General features: G+C 49.0%; 1 protein-coding gene across 1 annotated transcript; it reads right to left on the reverse strand.

The window, feature by feature from the left end:
- Positions 1 to 7,016: 7,016 nt before the first annotated feature.
- LOC130493279 (major histocompatibility complex class I-related gene protein-like) lies at positions 7,017 to 13,323 on the reverse strand. Its single transcript, XM_056866990.1, has 5 exons — positions 13,260 to 13,323; positions 12,017 to 12,283; positions 10,218 to 10,493; positions 8,191 to 8,478; positions 7,017 to 7,111 (listed from the first exon to the last, which is right to left on the reverse strand). Exons 1-5 carry the CDS (start codon positions 13,321 to 13,323, stop codon positions 7,017 to 7,019), a joined length of 990 nt encoding a protein of 329 aa, XP_056722968.1.
- Positions 13,324 to 24,952: the final 11,629 nt, after the last annotated feature.

Below are 24,952 nucleotides of genomic sequence, written 5' to 3' on the forward strand. Positions count from 1 at the left end.
TCTTCACGCGCTCTCCCTCTCTAGGAATTCGGACACCTTCCCTTTAACCCTTCGATGGCCTCTCTGCGCCGGGCCGAACAGGACCCCGCCTAGGAAGGAGGGAGGCTTCAAGGCCTCGGGATCCAGCTCTCCTTCCCTGCTCCTTCTTGCCATGTGGTTTTAAGGGTGTGTCTGAAAGGCAGGTGCAGGAGAAGCTCAGGCTCTGTCCAGTCCGAGTCTGGCTGGCCGCCCTCCAGAGAATGCTGTGGTCCTTTATGCCTGGGGAATTGGCCACTCTCTAGAGGCACATTTTCCCCATGCAAATTCTCAAAGCTCAAAAATAATGGGGAAGATGTGCACCTAGACTCGAGAGTGGCAAATCCAAGGCAAAACCTCCCAGGTGTGAGCTGCCCCCGCCTTCATCGACGGGATGTACTAAAACGAATGACAAGTCAGCCCATTGGAAGCAATGGGAGAGGCTGCACAGCCCATTGAAGATAATCTTGTCGGGGCTCGACAAGATGAGATGAACATGTGAAACTGCCTTCTGCTGAATTAACAGGTTAATATGGTCACCACTTTGGGGACCCCTTTTGGATGGAAAGGTAGCATATAAATATTTTAAATAAGTACATATGGAAGTAGGTGGTCCTTAAGCTTCGCAAAGGTTCCTACACCATTCATCTTCCAATTGTGCTGTCAGAACAACGCACCAAGAAGAAGTGGCATGTAAGAAGGAACATGAGTATGTGTTGCCGGAAGGGGGGGCGTGGGTTGTCAAGGGTGGAGTGTCCCCTTCTAGTGTCAGAGATATGTCCAGGAATATAGAGGAACAGTTGCTGGTCTTGACAAGAAAGATCATGGAGGATGTTTCTGCTGGCCAGAACTGGCCTGGTTTCACAGCTAAACAGGCCAACGAGGGAGTCTAGAGACTCAGAATACAACAGCCTTGTAGAGGAGGAATGAACCAAGGAGTACCGCAATAATGCGGCCTTTTGTAGATTAGAAACCTAACCGATATCAATGGATATTATTTGTTGAGGCCCAGATGCAGAAGTGTCTGCAAACGGCAAGAAGGTCCAAACTTCACAGAAGTGAAGATAACGTTCAAAGATGGGTGTATTGGTTGAGGGCCAACAGATATTCATAGGTACTAGAAACTTGTAATAACTATTTTTAAATAGACTCGATTATGATAAAAAAGTAGCAAGAATTATAAGTGTTATGTATTTTTAAGATACCCAAGTACAGTTAACTTTGTATGGTGTTTGAAGTTGTGAGATTACCAGGTAGTAAAGAATGGAGACTAAGCCCTATGAGGAAAGGCTGAGGGAGTTGGGAATGTTTAGTCTGGAGACGAGGAGTTAATGGGTTTAAATTGCAGGCAGAAAGGTATTGGCTGGATATCAGGGGGAAATATACAATAAGAGTTGTTCAACAGGGCAATCGACTACCTAGGGAGGTGGTGAGCTCACTGGCAGTCTTTAAGCAGAGGAGAGACAAACATTTGCCAGGGATGCTCTAGGCTGATCCTGCATTGAGAAGTGGGTTGGAATAGATGGCCTGGATTGACCCTTCCAACTCTATGAGTCTATAATGTGACCCTTATCAAGTGGGACAGCCAAACAAAACAAAGAAGACTTTGTTTAGGAGATGATGTTAAAAACCTAGAAAGATGAGAAACTGAATTGATGGGGAGCTTCTTTGGGCATTTTCCTTGTGACCTTTGGGTAAGATGATTTTATGGACTCATGTAATGGCTCTCCTTTATTTATCTATGTAACAGCAGTGGACGCTGTAGTTTTCTTTTGAGTTAGTCACTGTTTTTATAACTCTTTATTTTAAGTTTAAGTTTATTATTTTAAGTTTAGTTTATAACAACAAAATAACAATACAACAGCAGAAGGTTAAACATCCTTGTACAGTCGAGATACGTTTCAATACTTGGTTCCAATATATGTTCCAATATTATACATCAGTACTTTTTACAGAAATCATACCATTAGTTGTATTCACTTGTGTGTGTTAAGTGCCGTCAAGTAGCTTCCGAATCAATTCATCTTTTGTTGCATCTTCCTCTTTTCCTGACTGTCTTCTCCAGTAACTCGTTTTCTCATAATGTGACCAAAGTACGACAACCTCAGTTTAGTCCTTTTAGCTTCTAGGGTCAGTTCAGGCTTGATTTGATCTATAATCCACTGATTTTTTTGATTTTTTTTTAGCGGTACACGGTTTCCATAACACTCTCCTCCAATACCACATTTCAAAGGAATCTACTTTCTTCCTATCAGCTTTCTTCATTGTTCAGCTCTCACACCCATACATAGTAATAGGGAATACTATGGCATGAATTAACTTGATATTGGTTGCCAGTGACACACACTTCAAAAACGTTTCTAGCTCCTTCATGGCTACCCTTCCCAGTCTCAATCTCCTTCTGATTTCTTGGCTGCAGTCTCCCTTTTGATTGATGATGGAGCCAAGGAATAGAAAGTCTTGAACAATTTCAATTTCCTCATTGTCATTCTTAAAGTTGTGTAATTCTCCTGTAGTCATTACTTTTGTCCTCTTGATGTTCAGCTGCAGTCTTGCTTTGGCACTTTCTCCTTTAACTTTCAGCAGTAGTACTTTCAAGTCCTCGCTGTTTTCTGCCAGTAATGTTATTGACAGACTAACACAGCTATTTGTACTTGTCTTCTGTGCTTCCCCAGTAGCTGATTGAGTGCCATACGACCTGGGAATTCCATCTTCCAGCACTAGTAGATGATGCCCAGTAGATACCCTTCAAAGATTCCCCTGCCCCCATCACCACTGGAACTGTCTGCTCTCTTCTGCTGATGTGGCCGTTGGTCCCTGAAAGGGTCTGTGTATGGTCCTAGTCTCTCATCAATGTGAGAGGCAGAGAGAGAGACCTAGACCTCCTTTATTTTGGGCCTGTAATTTCCCAATACTCAGGCTTTTCTCCTCCAGCCTGCAGGTTCGTTCTGGGCAGGGAAGAGCCACACAGGGACGAGACTCACACCTTTGCTTAAATAATATAAACAAGATTATTGGTTTCTGAGAGAGCAGAAAAGAAAATAAGCTCTCACACCGGTTACAGGCAATTTAAAAAGGAAAGTAACAAACTCAAAGCAACTAGAAATCTACTCTACTTACAACGCAGAGCTAGTCTTATTCCTCCTTACTATTAGTCACTGTAGAACAAACAAAATCCCGAACCAAGACCCCACCCTCTGGAGCAACCTCCCTTTTTCACTTAACCGCCGACCTTGGCTTCATGCCTCCTCATTAGCTCCACCTGTTCTCAAAACTATCCCAGCTGTGATTCCCTGGGGGGTGAAACTCTCAAGGCTGGGTTACTCAATGGCTTCTTCCTTACAGGGTTGTCGCATCTTCGTCTGGTTTCTCAGCTGTGACCGTTCCGCCTTGAGTGACTCTGCTAGGAGTTAACTTCTTGACAGAGTATAGACTCCCTATGGTATTGCTCTTGGCTTCGCTGACACACACAAATTCCTCATCATGTTAAGATGTGCATCCGGGGAGGGGGGTAATCACGCTGCAGAAACCAAAAAGGATAGAGTGAAATTCTAAGCCAGCATCATAGAAGAGGGAAGGAAAGAGAATTTATTAGAAACATAGATCTGGAAAGGACCTCAAGGGTCATCCAATCCAACCCCCTGCACAAAGCAGGAAATTCACAACTACTTCCACTCCCCCAGTGACCCCCAGAGGAAGGCAAAAAACCTCCAGGAACACTGGCCAATTTGGCCAGGAGGAAAATTCCTTCCTGACCCCATGGTGACGATCAGCATTACCCTGGCCATGTAAGAAAGGGCTGTCACGGTCTCTGACATAATTATGGTATTTTGTGAACATGTGCAGAATTAATTCCATATAGAGCTTAAACACATCATGCAAACTGAGCCACTGCAGAGGTTTGTGTAATGTATAATGAAAGCCTGTGTAATGCAAATGTCCTTAGAACAGGCTGACAGAATTCTCTCAAGGTCAGCTCTATCAAGAGCTAACTAATTATGTCACTCTGGTCTTGTCCTTGAAGGGGAAGAGCAGAGCACCTTTCCTTATCTATCAGTAAGATGTAACTAAAATCACCTTTCTGATTCAGCTGCCAGCTGTCAGAATCTCAAAAGCAGAACACTTCTGCCCTTCTCAAGGTTTCAAGATATCTTAATGTACTAAGAGTGCATTAATAGTTTAAACTGTGCTTTTTATAACTTAAAGGCATTAAAGGTTCCTGCAGTCCTATCAAGTAATATGCTTTCTTGCTCTCTGTAATCTTGCTTAAGGCTATGTGTTACTAACAGATGTTCACAAATTGACAATGTAAACAATAATTGTGTTTTATGAGTTATATAGTTAAACATTGTGCTACAGATTTCTAAGTAGTCTCATTTAATGCGTATTGTCCTAACGAAGAGGATGGTATAAAAATTAAGTATGTAACATGATCATGAAACTCAGAAATAAGTGTTTATACTTTAAGCAAAATAGACTGAAAGGAAAGGAAGCCCATATATGGTCATGGAGACATGAGCAGCTGCTACTAAAACAGTTCTGCACTGCTCATCATATCTGACAGAGGGAATAAAAGGTATCCCTCTTGATGGATAAGAAAGAGGGGATAAAAGATTTCTCTTTACTCTTAATGAGTCTAGAAACAGTATAAATACAGCTACATTTAGAACCTTCCAAAAGGCTCTCAGAAAAGGCTGAATGGTATGTATGGTTTAAATACTTTACTCTAGACTTTGTGAATTAGATACTTTGAACTGAATCAGAATAATTTGATTGTTATATTTTAGAAGTTGGATTTTGAAACTGAATAGTATGTAAGACTTGCTTGCTTTTACTGCATACATTGCTTTTACTGCATACATTGTACATACATACATTGTATTTTTATAAGAGTTTTTATAGAAGTGTTAAAGACTTGATAATCTGCATTTATACATATTTTACTAGAAGTATATCAATAAAAAGACTTGCTTTTAAAAAGTAAGTAAAGTTGTTGAGTACTGCTTAATCAATGACTGGCTGAATAAGATACCTTCACTTCTCAGTAAGTGAAACATTCTAAGAGCCTGTCATCTGAACAGCACGACCCGCTTCAGAGCCACAAGAGGCAGGAACTGACTCATCCCTTCCTGCCTTCCCTCTCATAATCTGCCCAAGTTCACAGAATCAGCCTTGCTGTCAGATGGTCATCTAGGCTCTGCTTAAAAACTTCCAAAGAAGGAGAGCCCTCCACCTCCTGAGGAAGCCTGTTCTGCTGCGGAACTGCTATACTTGTCAGAAAGTTCCCCCTAATGTTTAGCTGAAAACTCTTTGTATGTTACTATTCTGTGTTTTTCATTTGTAATCTATTTCCTATTCTGTTTTTTATACTTTTGTTCTTTCAATTATTAAAAACTAATAAAAATAAGTTTAAAAATTTAAAAAAAATTAAAGCTGAGGGCCAAGGAAGTTTGGGGGGGGGCAGCATCCAGGGGACATATCTGGATCTGACCCCCACTCCAAGAAATAGAGGGTCCCACAGGGAGGTCTTCCTTCCTCCTCTGCCCAGTGTGCTGCTTCTCAGATCCTGGCATCAGGTTGGCTGGATGTGCCACAAACTCCCCCCTCCCAAGATCACTTCAGCTGGGGAGGAATGGTGGGCAGTACCCCCTCCCCGCCCCGGGTTTCAGGACCAGCCTGACACCCGGGCTCAGCTGCCTCCCATATACCCCTGGGGGGCTGCCTTTTGTCAAGTCACTATTTCAACATGGGGGAGGTCACTCACTTGGTGTTGCCCTGTAGCTGTCGTCTTGTTTTTCTGCAGAGAGAGAATCAGAGCATCAGAACCTGGAGGAGCTGCCAGAGATCATCCAGCACCACCCCTGGCCTAAGAAAGGGCTCCCGAACCCTGAACCCTCCCCTGCAGTCTCTTTCAGGACTGTGGACACATGAATACACAAAGCTGCCTTACACGGTATCAGACTATTGGTCTGTACCAACAGCTATTATTTCACCCACTTTTTCCTGTTGATTTTGCATGTTAATGGAGAGTTTACTCGCACTTCTGTTAGTGAACTCTGCTGAAAGTGACTTTAATCTTTGACAGCTAATTGAAACAGTTTCAGAAAAGTTAAATTAACTGCTTTTTAACAGAGGTTAAGAGTTGAGAGTGGCTTTCTTGTCTTGCTATAATGGATGTAACTCATATGCACCTGCTTTGATTATCTCATGCTTAGTTAGGAACCAATCACTTTTCTATGTAATAATCACATGGTCATGCTAGAACAGATTTATGCAAAGATAAGACTGATATTTTCCTATAAATTTGCACTCCTGTGACAAGCAAATCAGATTTCTCTGTATAGAAGTATCAGAAGAACACTAGGTGAGATTTCTTGGTGTGTGTTAACTTGGGCTTTTGGTTAATCCCTAAAAGCAGTGAGCCATAAATCTGAAACCTGATTTGCTTTTTAAAGTATTACTCACTAAAATATGAATAAGCAATGTTAGGAAGTTTGACCATCTTACCACTTATTTTTATAGTAAGTGTAGGATTAATTTTTATTTGCTTTTATTTCTTACTGTCTTGCATTATTAAGAGAAATATTTCTTTTCAGAATAAAAAATAAAAGCCTCTACACAGGTTTTGGTCTGGTTTGCTGGTTACAGTTCAAAGAACAGAACTCACCCCCTTACTTGTTTGTATTACCAGATTTAAAGGTTGATAGTCATCCTTTAATAGATAAGTCTTGAAGAATGCTGCAACTAAAAGGTTGCATAGGCAAAGCCTTTTGAAATTGTTTAGTCCTGATCTAAATGGGTGTGGAAATAGAAACCTCTCCTTACAGGCCCCTGAAGGGCCACTAACTTCTCCTGAGACTGGCAGCAGATCTCCACTGTCTCATATTACTCCTACCTGATCCTCGTTTTAACTGGAGATGCTGCTGGGGATTGAACCTGGGACCTTCTGCATGCCCTGCAGGTGCTCACTCACTGAGCCACGGCCCCTCCCAAGTGGCATTTTACTTACTGATGTGGAAGATGACCCCAGCCCCCACTAGGATGACAGCAGCCACGATCCCCAGGAGGACTCCCACAATGAGCCCCACTTTGGATGCTGAAACAAGGAAAAAATGTGTCTACTCAGGCTGTCTCCGTATCTTCAAGGCCTCCAGGCAGAAGCCTCCAACAGACATCTGCATGCAAAATGTGGCTGTCTGGGTGACAGATCACGAAAACAGAGATGTGGTTTCAAGTCACTAAACCCTAGTTTTTTAAACACAAAGTTTTCCCCCAGTTTCTGTGGATGGGGAGGAAATTTCACTCCTGAAGATGACCTCTAGGGAAAGCTGGGGCAGAAGTAGGGAAAAACAAAATCACTCCATGAAATGTCCTCCTCTCCCAGCCAATCTCTCTGTGCTGTGGTAAAGACCCATCTGAGGGAGGCGCTGGGGAACTGGAGAGTTGACCATACTGAATTGCAAGGGGAAGGGGGTAACCAAATGGGACATCCCACATCACCACCTGTTGTGTGCTGCAGCTGAACAGAAGGAATCTCAAGAACGGTGGTGGTGGGGAGTCTTCCTACAGGGAGGTGCAAAACAAGGACTGGTCCCAGTTATGAAGCTGGTAGCATGCCAAGCAGGGCCTTCTCCAGGGTGGCCCCAATGGAATAATCTCCCAAAGAAACTCAATTAAGGATTATTCACCCCCCAAACACACACCGACATTTATCTCCCACCCTTTCTCCAAGAAGATCAGGGTGGTGTGCATGCATGACATTGTCTGTTTTGATCCATACAACACCCTTGTCAGGTGGGCTAGGCTGAGGCGTGGGAAGGTTGCCTTACTGGATCAACTTATGTGCCAGCTCCAGTTCCTTCCAATGCTCCCAAACCTCACTAGCTAGGCCTGAGGGTGCTACGAGGAAGCAGAGGAACGCACAAGCTGGCACAATAAACTGGGATTCAAGTACATCTCCCCCCCAAGAGTGCCCACAGTCTCTTCTCCCTGCACCACAAAAGAGTACAAAGTCCTCTCGGGAGGGCCCCCAAAGCTCACTCAGGAGTCAGGGCTAACTCGTGCAGCTGCTGGAGGGGATTCTCTAATTTTGTCCCTCCTTCCACTATGCATGAAACTCCCATAATCTACCATTTCCCCCGGGGCTATCCCTTTCACCCCCCTTCAAACTCTCACCAGGGTCCCCCCAGGCCAAGTCCAGGGGCTCCAGCAGACCATCGTGTTCCACATGGCACCGGAAGCGGTCCCTCTCTTTGGGGTCAACATCAATGCTGAGCCAGGTATAGTAGGTCCCGTCCAAGTTGGGGACAACGCCCCCCGTGAAGGTGTCCGGCCTCTGATCCTCCTCATCTTTCATCCAAGTGACCTCGATCTCCTTGGGGTAGAAGCCGTAGAGCTGGCAGATGAGGGTCTCCTGGCCATCGTAGTAGCCCTTCTTGCGTGCCACCATCACTGTTGGGGCCTCTGTGGAAAGGGCAACATTGCTACTAATATAGTGCCTTGCCAAGAGCTTGTAAAATGCATACTGTGGTTTAACAGAAGGAAGGGTCCTTCTATGGTCATCCAGTCCCACCCACAGTTCTGAGACTGAAGGTGCAACACCTGAAAGATCCCAAGAGATGGAAAACTCCTCTGAAGGGAATTCTCCAGCCATCCCCTTTCTTTACTGCAGAACGACAAAGAGGGGGCCAGAGTCAGGGTCCTCAGCCAGCCCAGCCAGTGGTGATGGTTGTGTGGGGAAGTGAAGGCTAATTTCAAGAATTGGTGTGTTTTTTAAAAAGGTGGATGAGGCATTGGCTGTTGATGCTTGGTAATTAGCAGCGCGTTCTAGGCTGAAGTGCCCTGCATATATTTTTGAGTTCTTCACGTTGAACCGTCATTCCAGAAGTCACTGTAAAATCAGTGCATACCTGCTTCGCATTTCTTAAGAGCCTCTTTAACACGACCTTTTTTATTTGCTGCTCTGTCCCTGCCTCGAAGCATCCACTCAAGGAAGCATGAAGAATCACAGCTGCTGGTTAACTATGCAAATATAAATTTCTAATGGCTATGCGAACTAAGGAATGAAGGAGCAGGAGAGTGGAGGGTGGAATTTGTTTGACTTTTTCCTTTTGCATCAGGACCGTGAATAGGCATTTTAAAGGTTGGATTTAAAAAAGGAGCTTTGAGCGAGTGTCAAAATCAACCCTGCATAAATGGCCGTAATCTTCATAGGGGGCACTTGACACATGCTCCAAGGCATTCTGCCCTTAAACCCACTTCTCACAAAAAGAGAAAGGGCCCTCTGCACATGCTTAGATGCACTCATCTTGACATACCTTTATACTGGATAGCCAAAGCTGGGAATCCCAAGTAACTTGAATGATAAAATATATGTAGAGAAACCAATAAATTAGGAAAGTGTGAACACTCTCCTCTTCTTCCCAAGACTCTGGAGCCTCCATTTCCATGTTTCCTTTTCCCCCTCTGTCCAGGTGGGCAACTCAAGGGGTGCAGATGGGGCAGACAAGGGGGTGTCAGTGGTTGTGACCGGGGGCGGGGGGAGAGGAAGCGTACCTTGCCAGTCTTAGGGAGGTTGATGGAGGTCTGAGAAGAGGGCTTAAGGTTTCCTTTCAGGCAAAACCAAAATGGCGCACAGAGAAGGTGCAAGGAAACGTTTCCACTTGCATCGAGAGGTTTTCTTTTAATGAGGAGGAATATCCCCTGGAGGTTTTTAAGCAGAGGCTAGATGGCCATCTGTCAGCAAAGCTGATTCTATGACCTTGGGCACATCATGAGAGAGGGAAGGCACTTTGGCCATCTTCTGGGAATGGAGTGGAGGTCACTGGGGGTGTGGGGGGAGGTGGTTGTGCATTTCCTGCATTGTGCAGGGGGTTGGACTAGATGACCCTGGTGGTACCTTCTAACTCTATGATTATATGATTTGCACAGGAAGCCCCCACCCTAGCAACCTGGAAACACTTTCCCAACCAGTCTGCTCCAATTCTGTGCTTGCAGCTTTCCAATAAGGGGGGTGCCACAGGAAGGGGGAACTGCCCTCCTTCTTTTTGAGTGCAGGATCCAACCCCCCCCATGTTAAAGGTTCTCCCCACCTGGAAACAACACACAAGCGAGGGAGGAAGAGAAGAAGGAAAAGACTAGACCAGCAACATGCTGACGATTGGCTCTTCAGACCTCCCACCCACCCAGGGGTCCCTCCTCACCCGTCCTCTGCAGACTCTCCTTGGCATAGTCCAAGAATTTCTGGAGCCATGCAATGCAGACCACCTCCACAAAGTGTCTGCGGTCCTGAGTCCAGGTGATGTTCGCGTCCCACATCCTCTTGGCCCGGTGGGCTGCACCATTGCCTCCGACCCAGGTGAGGGTCTGCAGGTCGAGGCTGAGGAAGTCACTGCCATCATAGCCAAAATGTGTGTGCCCTCCCTGGCTCCTGTCCTGGCTCAGCCAGCAGCCGTGGGTCCATTGCCAGATGTGAACTCCTGGAAGAGAGGATTGGGACACGTCCAGCTCCCCACTATGGTAAAAGCAAAGCTCCGCACCCCGGGCTGGGATTGCCAGAGATTCAGGGGTAAATTGTGTAAAGGGCAGGGGTTGGGGGGGGAAGGACCTCAGTGGGGTGTAATGCCAGAGAGTCTACCCTAGAATCATAGAGTTGGAAGGGACCACCAGGGTTATCTAGCCCAACCCCCTGCACAATGCAGGAAATTCACAACTACCTCCCCCCACACCCCCCCAGTGACCTCTACTCCATGCCCAGAAAGATGGCCAAGATGCCCTCCCTCTCATGATCTGCCTAAGGTCATAGAATCAGCATTGCTGACAGATGGGACATCTGAAGCTGCTGTTAAAGATTCTAGGAATTGTCTGACTGGGACTTACCAAAGTAGACAGTTGAATTTGCCAGTGTGTTTCTTTCGACTTGCCATTTCTACTTAATCAAATTAATCTAGTTTAAGAAAAGCAGCTCTTTCTTTTTCTGGGGACTTGCCATACCTATCTGCAGTCTTTGCATGCATAGGCCTTCAGTTGCAAATGCTCAGGGCTGGGAGGGGGCTGCATGTGTGAATGGCCAACCAATGGGTTCCTCCCAGGTTTTCTGAATAAAAGTGCAGACTCTTTCGCCCTCTTTGCTTGTGGACTAGCAGCAGCCGGTCCTTCCCAAAAGTGGGGAGGGGAGACACTCTCTGTGGGGGCTCCCAGCCTCATAGGTGGTCTTACATGACCCTCGTGTAGGTTTCCATCCCAAGGCTGAATTGTGTCTTTGGATTCTGCTGCTTGCCCTAAGGTAAGGGGCAGAATCCTTCCCCCAAAGGATGTTTTGCCTGCAGAATGAGGACATCAGGGATCAGGAGCCACAAGGGGCAGGGCCTGCAAAGGTGCCCAGGGGTGAAGAAGCCCGTCTCCCACATCTTCCTGGTTCCAGCCCCTCCCCTCAACTCCATATTGCTACCGAAGGTTGCCAGCCTGTAGGAATTCTAACTGATCTCCAGATGACAGAGCTCAGTTCCTTTGAAGAAAATGGCTGGTTGGAAGGGTGGACTCTATGGCGTTCTACCTTGCTGAGGCCCCTCCCATTACTCTCCCCAGGCCCCACCCACAAATCTTCAGGAATTTCCTAACCCGGCGCTGGCAACTTGGTTGCTGCAGAGAATGGTGCCCTCATTCTCCACACAGCAAATCACCTTCCCTTCACCGGGGGATCCTTTTCCCTGTTTCCTCACCCCAGCACCTCACCCGCTCCCTTCCCTCCTGCTGCACAGGTTCTTTGCCTCCCAGGATCTCACTTTTCCCACCTGATTTACTCCTACTCGGTGGCAATCACAGTCTCTGTAAGAGAAAGTCAGGTAGAGAAAGTCAGCATATAAAAACCAACTCTTCTTCTTGTTAGAGATGCTCTAGTCTAGGCTGATCTTGCATTAAGCAGGGAGTTGGACTAGATGGCCTGTATGGCCCCTTCCAACTCTATGATTCTAACTTATCCCCCCCCCTCCCCACGGCTTACCCTTGCTGTGATTGTGGTAACTCCGCAGGTCCACTTGGAAAAAACGCTCCCAGTTCCTTGATAAGCGGGTCTGTTTCTCCCAGTAGCTAGAGTCTTCCTGCTCAACCTTCCTGACCCATGGGACTTGAGGCAACATCTTCTGGGTGTTGCTGTCATACCGCATAAAGAGCTGGTCGTCCAAATATGCCACGATGATGAACTGGGGCAGCCCCTGGCCGGGTTCAGAGATGGCCACTTTGAAATATTGCAAGGTGTGGGCGGAGGAGCCTGCAAGGGAAGAGGCGGGAGCGGAGTTAAGGGTGTTGTGTATGCAGATCCTGAAACCAAGGCAAATGTTTATTTCCACAAGGAGGGTGCAATAAAATGTTCCAGGGAGAGTCAGGAGAAACAGGAGCTGGGTTACTGCTGGAGAAAGTCCAGTTGGGGGAGATGCTAAATGGGGAAGATGAATGCCGGTCATAAAAACTTAATGGGGGTGGGTGGGGGTGGCATACGGAGATGTGCCAGGTAATTGATTGGAAGAGTTTGGGGTATCCCCTAGGAGGGGCAGGATTCTTAACTCTGGATTGGGGGAGGTGTTCACCAAAGCAGGCAGAGAGGTTTAAAAGATGCTCTGCCATTGAGCCACAGCCCCACCCCAATCTGTGGCTAAGGACACAATATGTGATTGGATAGTGAGTTTGGGGTGAGCCTATGCAATATTCCTGAGGATCCATTAGGATCCGTGCTTTGGAACTGTGTTTTTGCACTGTGGTGGTGCCACGAAGTGGTGGATCCATGGTTTTTGTGGTGGTGCCAACAGACCTGCGCTCCTCAGCCTTGGCTGGTTCGGGTTGCCCCTCCAACCACTGCGCATCGAAACCAGTAAGCGCCTGGAGCCCCCGGACTGCCTCTGCCTCCCGAGGAAGGGTCGGCCCCCTCCCTCGCTTCTTCAGCTGGGCTGATCCCAGGCAGAGGTCTGCTTTCCAGGCAGGCAGGCCGGCCGGGAGGGGGTCCCCCCCCGCCCCCCAAGCCCTCGGAGGGGCCGCAGGGCCCTTGGAAGGGGCAAGGGATGCGCGCTCGCAGCCCCGGCCAGGAAAGCGGGCCGAGAAGGGCTGCGCCGGGCGGGGCTGCGCGCAAAGCCGGGGCGGGCGAAAAGCCCGGGACGCGCCAGGGGGGTCGGGCTGGAGATGCGCCCCCGGCCCTCTCCTCCCCCCCCGACCCTCTCCTCCCCCCCGACCCTCTCCTCCCCCCCCCCACTCACCGGCGTTGCCCCCGCCCAGCAGGACGGCGGCTCCCCCCAGGAGCAGCAGCAGCAGGTGCCGCATCGCGCCGCGCCGTCGGGACCCAGGTGCCCGGGGACGGAGGGAGGGAGGGACCCCGGACGGGACAGCGGGGCCGAGGCCGGGCCGGGGTTGGCTGAGGGGACTGCGTTGCGGGGGGGGGAGGTCCCCGGGTGCCTGAAAGAGATAGCGAAGGCGATCTTTTGCGCTGCCCCGCCCCGGGGGGAGGAACTTCTTCCTGGGGGGGGGGCACCTCCCGGCTTGCCCGCCCTCCCCTCCGCCCCATGCAACAGCCTTTTAGAATGAATGCAGTGCTTTTTAAAGATAATAAGCTGAAGACACAATGCAGATCTTAAATCCAAGGTGCATCACTTCCCAAGGTTTGCTGGGCGTTTCCAGAGGTTGTAGCAGTCCCGGGGGTTTGCCCTGCGATCGTTTCACGGCGGCACAAACAGGACAGCTGCGGATGAAAGAGTCAATGTCCGAACGCATTCCCCCCCACCAGAATTGTCTACGCAATAAGTGAAGGGTTTTCAGAAACCCAAAGTGCCCAGCTGTTTTGGCTCCATGAGCTAAATACAAAACGTCCTTCCGGAGAGCTTTGGGTACATACAATTTCGAGTCCTTGTACCAGGATCCCCCCTGTTCCAAAACACCAGGAGGTAGGGTATGAGCGGAGCGTTCTAAAAGGCACTGGTCCCGAAGGACACTTAAAAAGGACTCGGAGATGGGAACTGTGGAGGGGGCCCCCCCTTCGGTCGTGGCGGTCTTAGAAAAAGTTATGGGGCTAGTGCTTACGTGCGGCGGCGTGCAGACTGCAGGCGGCTGGGCGGCCGGAGGGGTAGGAGGGACGGGAACGCCGGTCCTTTGCGGTGGCGGCTGGGTAGCCGGTTGGGCTGGCGGAGCTTGCAAGTTGGGTACGGTGTGTTGATGCTGGGATCGGGTTTGCACAGCCAGCACAGGTAGGGCCCCACGTTGCGTAGGGGTGAACAGAGAGTTGGTGGGTCTCTCGAGTTTTACTGGGTATTGTGGTAAACGGGAGAGGGCATCCGCGAGAACGTTCTGTTTCCCAGGGACGTGCTTCAGGGTGAAACGGAACTGAGCAAAGAACTCCGCCCACCGTTGTTGTTTCGCCGACAGTTTATGGGAACCCGTGAGGGCAGCTAGATTTTTGTGATCAGTCCAGACCTCAAAGGGGACTTTAGACCCCTCCAAGAATTGTCGCCATAGAGTCAGTGCATGATGAACTGCTGAGGCCTCTTTCTCCCAGATGGGCCAGTTTAATTGAGCGTGCGCAATTTTTTTTGAAAAGTAGGCGCAAGGGTGAAGAAGACCATCCGGTCCTTGCTGGAGGAGAGCCCCTCCCATAGCTACATCGGAAGCATCGACTTGCACAATGAACATTTGACTTGGGTCTGGGTGCCGTAGCACCGGCTCCGAAGTAAAGAGGCGTTTGAGGGCCAGAAAAGCGGCTTGGCATTGCTCAGTCCACAGGATTTTCGCGGAGGGCAAGGCAGCCGAGCTCACTTTTCCCTTAGTTTTAAGCAGGTCCGTAATGGGTAGGGCCACCTGGGCGAAGTTAGGGATGAATCCCCGATAGAAGTTTGCAAATCCCAGAAATTGTTGCACTTGTTTACGGTTGGTGGGGGGAGTCCAATCGAGGACGGCCTGGACTTTGGCGGGGTCCATGCGAAGACCTTGGTGGGAGATGATGTATCCCAAAAACGTGAGTTTGCTTTGATGAAATTCGCATTTAGCTAGTTTTGCGAAAAGTTGGTGGTTACGCAGGCGTTGCAGGACTTCCCGGACCAGAGCCACATGCTCGTTCATAGTTTTCGAATAAATGAGAATGTCATCTAAATAGACCACCACCCCACGATATAGTAGGTCACGTAGGATTTCGTTGATGAGTTGCATGAAGACCCCCGGGGCCCCTTTTAATCCGAACGGCATCACGAGGAATTCATACATTCCAAAACAGCTAGAGAAGGCAGTGAGGTGCTCATCCCCTTCGCGGATACGGACCCGGTAGTAGGCTTCCACCAAGTCTAACTTAGAGAACACACGGCCCTCCTGCAATTGTCCCAAAATATCCGATATTAATGGGATAGGATAGGCGTTGGTCTGGGTAACTGCATTGAGTTTTCTGAAGTCAATGCACAGGCGAAGGTCGCCCTCTTTTTTCCGGACGAAAAACGCAGGGGCCGAGTTTGGGGCATTCGATGGGCGAATGAACCCTCTGGCGAGGTTTTTGTCCAAAAAGTCTCGGAGGACAGTGCGCTCAGAAGCGCTCATAGGGTAAATCTTACTCTTGGTTAATGTGCAGTCCTTTACCACTTCAATTGCACAGTCTGAGGCCCGGTGGGGGGGTAAGGCATCACATTCTTTAAGGTCGAAGACATCTTCGAAGTCCCGGTATACGGCCGGTAGGACCGGAGGTGCTGGGGCCGTGGAGGTTAATGCTGGAACGGGCGGGTATAACAGAGCAAAGTTTTGCCGGTGCTGGTTGCAGGTGGAACTAGCGAAGGAGATAGTGTTCGTTTCCCAATCAATACTGGGACTATGTCCTTTAATCCAGTTAATTCCCAAGACCACTTCGAATCGGATAGGGGCTATGGTGAAGTCTATTTGTTCCCAGTGGGAACCAATTCCCATCGCTACCCCTACGGTTCGGTGATCAACTGGACCCCCCTGGAAATCGCTCCCATCCATTTGGGCAAATTGGACAGGGTTTGGCAAAGCCTCAGATTCGGCTTTGAGAGCAGCAAAAGTGGACTCGCTTATGAGAGTGCGACAGCAACCAGAGTCAATGAGTGCTTTGACGGGCAATTGGGGGCCACCTTTATGGTGTTGTAGAACTGCGTCCACGTAGACAGTGGTGTCCACTTCCTTGATTTTAGTGGGAGCATTCGGTCTAGCAGGGGTATCTGCAGAGGTCTGTGGAGATGCTCCCTTTACCACAGACCGAAGCCGTTTTTTGACAAGTCGAGGGGGGATTCTAGGTTCAAGGCTGGGGAATTCCATGGGTCTCCTTCATCCGAGGAAGGATTGTCCCCCAATGGGGCACTTGTAATCCGAGACCCGGCAGGGTCATCAGTAGCAGGCAGGGAGGTCGGGTCTCCGACGTGAAGTGCAGAGGGTGTGGGTCTTCCCGGCGCTGCGCTGCGGGTGGCCGCGGTGCCTCTGCGTGGTGGACGACCTCTGGCTCGGGTTGTCGTGCTGGGGCGAGATGCTTCCGGGCGATACGGGCAGACCGCTGCAAAGTGACCCATTCCTCCACAGTTAAGACAGGCCCCCCTCAGAAATCGGTCTTCCCGTTCCTGGGGCGGGCGTGCGGGATTCCGTGGAATGGGTGGTGGCGCCTTGGGCTGAGGCTTTTGGGTGCCTTTGTCCCTGTGCTTTTGGCGGACAAGGGAAATATAGCGTCGGCGGCTTTCCACTTCCTCGGCTAATAGGATCCATCCTTCAAGAGTATCAGGATCCCCTCGCATGTATGACCAGTTCAGAATATCAGGGTGTAGGGATTCTCTGAAATGGTGAATTAGGGTGGCCTCGGGCCAACCCACAATTTTACTCGCCAGTCTCTGAAACTCATCGGCAAACTCTCGAACCGGAGTGGAGCCTTGCCTGAGTTGTAACAGTTCCGCTTTGGCTCGTTCCCCCAGGAAGGGGTCCTCAAACCTCCTTCGCAAAGCAGTCATAAAGTTGTTGAGGGTGCGGATAGAGCGGGAACGGGTGTCGAATTGGAGGACCATCCATTCTGCTGCTTTACCCGTTAGAAGGGAAGCCACGTAGCGCACCCTACTATCCTCTGTGGGGAATAATTGTCCTTGTTCCTGCATATAGCTGTCCACTTGATGCAAAAAACAAGGTAGAGTCTCGAGGGACCCGTCGTAAGTAGTCCTCAATTTGAGTTGCTTCCAAGGTCCGGGTGCAGGCTGAACCGGTTGAACAGGCGGTCCAGGTGGCGGTACAACGGGAGCTCCGGGAGGTGGAGGCAGAACAGGCACATTAGCGGGTGGCTGGCCGGGAACCCCTGGCCCCGGGAGTGGAGCGGGCTGCGCCTGGGCTAAGAGAGCTTGTTGTAACTGTCTATTGTCCTGAAGCATACGCTCCATTAGTTCTTGGAGCTGATCGACACGGTCGGAGAGCTCCCGATTTTGGGCACGTAAGAGGTAAACGTCCTCACCTGGGCCGCCAGTGCGCTGAGGTTTACTTGTCCGAAAACTCGTGGCCCATTGAGAGGTGTCTTCGTAAAGGTTCTCTTCCTCAGACTCCTCTGGGTCCTGACGTCGGTCAGCAAGACGGCGTGCGCGTTGGGTTGTGCGCGACGGAGCAAAAATTGGGGGAAAAGAGAGACCTAACGGGCCCCCTGTTCTGTCTTTAGGACGGGTGTCCATTAGTGCCCGCTCCCTAGCCCTGGCAGCCTGAGCCTCGGCCTCCGCCTTAGCTGCTGCAGCAGCGTCCTTTTCCGCAAGAACCTTGGCGTCCTCAAGTCTCTGGGCTATAGCTGCAGTAACGCACGGTAATAGCTCCGTTTCCAGAAGTGTAAGTATGGGATCGGGTCCCCCGCCCAGTAGTGGCTGTAGCCGAACTGCAATTGCGGGCGCGTCTGCCTCGAATGTTGAAGTCAAAAGTTGGGCCAAGGTGGCCACCGGGGTGTCCTTTGTACAGTCCACAAGGAGGAGAGCTGTGTGAACGGCAAGCCGCTTGGCTTCAGCCTGACAATCGGCTGCATTAGGTACCAGGGAAGAACCTGCCGGCGCGGCTCCTGCCATCGTAGCTCTCCTGGATGGGAGAGACTCCCGAGAGATAAGATTGTCCAAAAGTTCGGTCAGTACTTGTAAATCCTCGGTTGCCAACCGGGCATCATCCAGTAATTGATCAAAATCCTGAAGGTCTAAACGAGTATTAGTACCCTCCGAAGTTAACATCCAGAGAACCCCCTTTAGAGACTGCCACTGGGTCTGCACCAGTTCCCGCAAGCGGCAAACCTCTAGAGTAGTCCGAAAAATTTCAGCGATTATGTCTTGTGACAGAGTAGGATCCTCAGAGAAGGGCTCCAGGGTAGTAGATCACCTGGAGAGCTACACAGCTCCCATCCAAGTGGCAGGCGAACCCTCCTGGGCTCCAGCCTGGCTAGTAGAATGGTGAAGATATAGCTGTCATAATGTAAGCCCTTGGCCCACAGAACCAGAAATCACCACAAAGTCATATAGAGTCCAAGCAGATGGCTTTTACTGGTCAAATAGGCATACAGTGCAAACGAATAGAATGACAGCTATGAGAGCCTCACTAGCTGGGAGATAATATAAAGCAAGAAAAGGCGGGAGATTACAAAGCATAGACCGAATACATTTTCCCAGGAGCTGAGTTCCCAGGCCTAGGTATGTGACCTTGACGGCCAGACAGTACAGCACAGAGACAGAGGCAATAACGAAACCGAGATAGCAACCTGACAGCACGTCGCATCCCACTTGACTCTTCCCTTGTGGCTGACATTTTCACCTCTCCCCCAACCACTGTGACACATATACCCACAAATTGGGGTAACAAGTAACTTATTGCCCTACCTTGAGGGGGGAGAGATCAGATGTTTCTGCCTCTTCTGAAGGAGGTGGGGTAGAAACTGCTGCTCCGACCCCTCAGAGGAAAACTCTGACCCTTTGATTGAGAATTCAGATTTCTCTAAGGAAATAGCGAAAATTAAGTATGTGTTCTGAAACACCATAGGGTGCAGGAGCTTGCAGTTTTCTCTCAAGTATTGGGCATATTTGCAATTTTGCTGGTACAAAACTAAGGCATTTATAACTTTTAAATACCATAAATATGTCAAATATTGCCATTTTATATGCTAAGAAAATCATAAGTGATGCATTTATGTTGTTAAAGCAGTAAAATTAGTTTAGGTTTGATAAGACAATTTCCCGTTAAAAAAACCAAAAACTTAACCCCACTTCCTGTGGTTTTAAAATGTATTATTTATCTGCTTCTTCCTTCCTGTTTTAAACCATCTCTCAACTGCAAACCTTGATAAAATTTCAAGAAAGCAAACCCCTCTTTGCTTCCTGGAACAAGAGGAAGCAGGAAACCAACAGAAATTTCAACTTGAGAAGGGTCTTGAGTTTTAATGAACATATTTATATGTCTAACTAGTCTGAATACAGGGAGATTGCATGCATGTGCTTTGCATGGGGCTGCCCTTGAAACTGGAAACTTCAGCGTCTCCAAAATGTGGCAGCCAGGTGGGATGGAGGGGTACAGATCTCACTCCCCTCCCCCAATGAAGGATCAGCAATGAAGGATCAGCCCATTGGTTCCCAGGCACAATTTTTAAAAAGGGAACAGGTAAAAAGAAATTAAAAGCCAGTCTAACCCCCTGCTTCTTCTTCTGCCAGCTGGGCATTCCCGCTTTGCCCAGACTCCGAGATGCCCCCAAAGGTCTCTGGAGCAGCTCTGTTTTGTAGATGGTAGGACTCCCCCCAACCTCTTCCAGGAGGCTGCTCCAGAAGTGGGGTAGGTATAGGTGGGGGGCATCAAAATGTCAGACCACCTTTCCCCCAGCCAATCAGCTGTAACTCCGTCATGAACATCAGCCATTCACAGCTCAAACTGAAGGGGATTTTAAGCTCAAAAGAGGGATTTAGAGGGGTGTGTGAACTGACTAAAAGAGCACAACATCTGGATGTGCTGCCCCTCCCCTTTCCCATACTCATCTGGGAGTCAACCCCACCAAGACGGCTGCTTTCCTCACACAGCCCCTTTTGAAATGTTCTACCTGACATAGGTGGATATCCCTAGATGGGTGGGGAGGGGGGTCTCCCTCTGCTTATTGACCCCTCCTCCCCCTTAGGGTTGCTGACCTCCAGGTGGGACCTGAGGAATTACAGCTTATCTCCAGACCACAGAGATCAGTTCCCCTGGAGAAAATGGTTGCTTATGTCTTCTTGCAGGGGACAGTCTCTGGAGTGTGGGGATTTGTAATGTGGGGTGTAATGTGGGATGGTCCAAATATTGTTTTGGGGTGAAGCTTGGCACCAGTGTCTGTATGTGCATTTGTGTGGGGCACACCCCACTTGGGAGCAGCTGGCACAAGAACTGGACTTTGGACCAGGAACTGGGAACAAACTTCAGCCTCCTGACTCTATAGTCATTTATGCAGGGTTGAATCTGCTCCTCGCTCAATGCTGATTTTTAAAATCTGACCTTTAGAATGACTATTCACAGTCCATTGCAAGAGGAGAAAGTCAAACAAATTCCATCCCTCAATTTGCCTGCTCCTTCATTCCTTCGTTTGCATAGCTATTAGCAATCGTCATTTGCATAGCTAACCCAGCAGCTGTGATTCTGCATGCTTGCTTGAGTGGATGCTTCATGGCAGGGGCAGAGCAAATACAAAGGTCGTGTTAAGGGGGCTCTTAAGAAATGCATGCGCTGGCTTCGCAGTGACTTCTAGAATGATGGTTCAGCATGAAGAACTCTAAAAAATATGTGGGGCAGTTCAGCCGGGAATGTGCTGCTAATTACCAAGCATGAACGGACTATGGCATTGTGCCCCACTGAGGTCCTGCCCTTCCCAAAACCCCACACGCTCCAGGGTCTACCCCAAATCTCCTGGAATTTCCTAACCCAGAGTTGGCAACCCTTCATCATCCTCTCATACACAGTGCCGGTGGGGGGTATCCTGGCCCTCAGATTCAACACTAGGCTGAGGGAAGGATTCTTACTGTTTTTTTTTCAGGTTTTCGGGGGGTAGGGGTGCTGGTCTCAGTTTCCCAGCAAGGCCAGGAGCCCTGTGGGTTGGGAGGAGGGTTTCCTTGAGGATCCTTGACTCCACTTTTGATCATCCCAGCAGGGGGATATTAGGGGAATTTTTTTTTACCAGTAAGAGTTGTTTGTCAGTGGAATCAGCTACCTAGGGAGGTGGGTGAGCTCCCCCTCACTGGCAGTCTTTAAGCAGAGGCTGGACAAACATTTGTCAGGGATTCTCTAGGCTGATCCTGCATTGAGCAGGGGGTGGGACTAGATGACCTCTATGGCCCCTTCCAACTCTATGATTCTGTGAATTCAAAGGGTGGACTGAACCTGAATATGAAAATTCCCAGGAAACCTGCCTGATGGATGCCTGGAGCCCCTGCGCTGTATCAGCAACCACAGCAAGAACAGGAAACCCCACAAGCCCCTTCCCCCTGCGGGAAACTCCCTAGTGCTCTGCCCCCTTAAACCCCCGCAATGCCAGGGACAGGAAACCCAGGAAAGGGAGGCTGCAGCACCAAGAGGGGACCATGCTTGTCTTGACGGCTGGCAGAGAACTGGCAAGGATTTGGGGTGCCCACCTGCTTCTCTGCCATCACCCACCTCTCCTCCCTCCCCACTATTCTACCCATACAGTTGGCCTGGAGGAGGCTGTGCCTGGCCCCTGGCGTCCCCCATTCCCCTCTGCCATCGGGGTGGGCAGAAGCAAAGGCGAGCCATGCTGCGGGGGGTGGGGGGCGCAGAAAGGTGGGTCCTCTCCGGGCTCCTTCAGAGCCCACAGCCCACGTGAGCCTCTGACCGAGTTTCGGGCTGGCTTTGCAATTCCCCCCCTCCAAGTCCCGGCTCCGGGTCTGCCAGGCTCGGTCTGTGCAGCAGGTGCGAGGTGGGGCAGGTGTGTGTGTGGGGCGAGTCCCTAAAGGACGCTTTCGCTTTCCCGTCCGGATCTCTCCTCCTCGGGCACCTGGGCCCCGAAGGCGCGGCTGGGCTGGCTGCGGCTGGCCGATGCGGGTGGGGGGGAGCGGCTGCTGCTGCTGCTCCTGGGGGGGGGGGGTCGCCGCCCTGCTGGGCGGGGGCAGCGCCGGTGAGTCGGGGCTGAGAGAGTTCAGAGAGAACTGTGACTGGCCCAAGGTTACCCAGCAGTCTTCACGTGGAGAAGCGGAGAATCTAATCCCATTCTCCAGATTAGAGTCCGCCGCTCATGTGGAGGAGCAGGGAATCAAACCTGGTTCTCCAGATTAGAGTCCACTGCTCTTAATCACTGCACCACGCTATACTATTTAAATATTTAACACTGCAGAAGCAATAGAGGATCCATAGAAAATCATTGCCATGCAAATGCCACCCAAACATAGGACATTTTGGAGGACTTTCATTCATAGGGTTGCCATGAGTCGGAAGCGACTTGACGGCACTTAACATACACACAAATGCCACCCAAGTCACTCCTCCGTCTCTCTGGCTTTGTGTGTCGCATCTCCCCCACCACCTGGTTTCCTGTGTTTGATGATGTCGCGGTTATCTTATTCAGTGAGACACCACTAGACGGTTCCTAGAAACTTGTTACAGTTCCTAGGACATCTCTTGAACACACCAATAAATTTATAATACTGGACAAGAGTATAAGAATAATAAAAACACATTTATTTACATTATATAATATATGCTTTTGGTTGCAGTCTTAAAATATTATATAAGGCTAGACATCATTAATGTTAAACATGTTTATGTAACAAGAAGTAGCAAGTAATCATTCACAATCTCTATGCCTCCATAAAGGAGTATCTGATTATTCTTCATGAATCAGCATTTCTAAGATGTGCTGTGCACCCCTTACCCTTTAAATCAGCATATTTTGGGGGGAAATTGTATTTCACATTGAGGTGTGAGTTGCAACCACAGCATTGTCCTTTCTCAGATATGTAACCATATCTGATGCTTGCCTCTTATCTCTATTAGAAAAGGTTTTCCAATACTACAATACTACTGTCCCCTTCTGGAGCAGGTGTTGTTTTATCTATTCCTCTAGCAATGTTCCCAGAGTACTGTGGAATACAATTCTGTATTCTTCTAAAGCAAGTTTCTTCTCAACCTTCTAAGGCAGGAAACCTTCTCAACACTTGTCATGATTAATCTTTTATAAGGTTTCTTATAGGGTTCTAAGGGGTTTCTATAGATTTTCAATGGCAAAACTATCAAAGGCCGTCACAATGACAGTTTCTGCAGATGCATGAGAGGTGGGTAGATGTTTGCACATAAAAATCAGGAGAACCCAAGAAGAGTCCTCCCCCTCCCCAGGGTCACCAGTTTGGAAGTAAAGGCAGAGGAAAACCTCCACGTGGAAGCAGCTTTTGGTTCTTGTTTTTTCAGTTTGGGTTGAAAAAAAAGTATTATGCCTTGTGCAGGAGGAAGGTGATCTTTTCTTTTACAAGAACCCCCTTTTTACTCAGGTTCCTGTTTATTTCTTTATTTTATCTATATGCCACCTCTCCAGAGGTCTGCTCAAAGCAGCTTACAAAAACACAACCTTTACCAAGAGGACGGAAGTGTTAAAAAAACGATAAAAAACAAGCCAGTGTATAAAAACAGTCATTAGACACAAGGCTGCTGCTCCTGGGGGAAAGATGTCGACAAAGCTGCTGCTCCTGAGCAGAAAGATGTCTACAAAGCCAGAAACTGCCCATGGCGCATCAAAGTGATAAAACGCAGCAGTCCGGTTGACTGGGTCAACAGAAATCTTCTAGCCTGCATGTGAAGGAAAGAAAAGTAGGTGACAGGGAAGTCTAGTCATGGGGGAGGGCATTAGCAAGAGAGAAGATATCTTGAAGGAATTTTCCAGTTCAAGATAAAACAGTCTCTGAAAATGTGGGCAAAACACGGGGAAACGCAGTGGGGGAGCGAGGCAACCTCTGACGGTAGGAAATGGCATGTAGAATCAAAACAATGACCCAAAGTCACTGGAGGGGTGACCACGAGGGAAACAGCAAGAAGAAGAAGAGTTGGTTTTTATATGCCAACTTTTTACTACCACTGAAGGCAGAATCAAACTGGCTTACAATCACCTTCCCTTCCCCTCCCCACAACAGACACCCTATGTCATGAGGTAGGTGGGGCTGAGAGAGCTCTTAATAGAACTGTGACTAGCCCAAGGTCACCCAGCTGGCTTATAGAATCAGAATCATAGCATTGGAAGGGATCACCAGGGTCATCTAGTCCAACCCCCCACACAAGGCAGGACTTCCACTACATGCCAAAAAAGAAAACTTTGTCTTATGATTGATGCACTTCTTGTAGTTTTGTTCATATTGGACAATAAATGAGAAATCTCTTTCCTTCCCCCCCCCAGTTCGAATCAGATGGGCTTAAATGAACATAACATTGCTTGTGGTTCTATACCTGGGTCTGTCGTGGGTACTGCCAAGCAGGCATGCCCTGAGAATTCCTGGGTGAAACTTGGGGTGCATGGACAGCAGGCTTGGGCCTTCTCCCCCACAACATCTTCCCAACTTGAAACGGCACTGGGTAGTCGCTATTTGCTCCAGTGGTGGCTACACAGTTTCCCTAGCAAGGCAAACACCTGCTCTCTGGGGCCATTTTAGCTTGGGGGGAAGGAGGTCGGGGAAGGTTTAAGCCTCTCCTGATTATGCCACATTACTGATCTGAATCAAGTCCCTGTGTACCTGGACCCAGGAACAGATCTGAGAACAATGAAACTGAATTTTCATTCTGTGTTCATGGAGGGTTTGGATTCACATGAAGCATCCACTGATTTAAGTACCACCCAGAAGCTGCCTGTGAAAACCCCACAAGCAGGGCACAAGGGCAGAAGCCCTCCCCTGTCTTCTGTACTCTGCCCTTGGTACTCTGAGATAGACTGCTGCTAAACATGGAGGGTCTATTCATGTCCTTGATATTCCATTCT

The sequence above is a fragment of the Euleptes europaea genome, chromosome 1 (assembly GCF_029931775.1).
Source record: "Euleptes europaea isolate rEulEur1 chromosome 1, rEulEur1.hap1, whole genome shotgun sequence".
Classification (NCBI taxonomy): Eukaryota; Metazoa; Chordata; class Lepidosauria; order Squamata; family Sphaerodactylidae; genus Euleptes; species Euleptes europaea.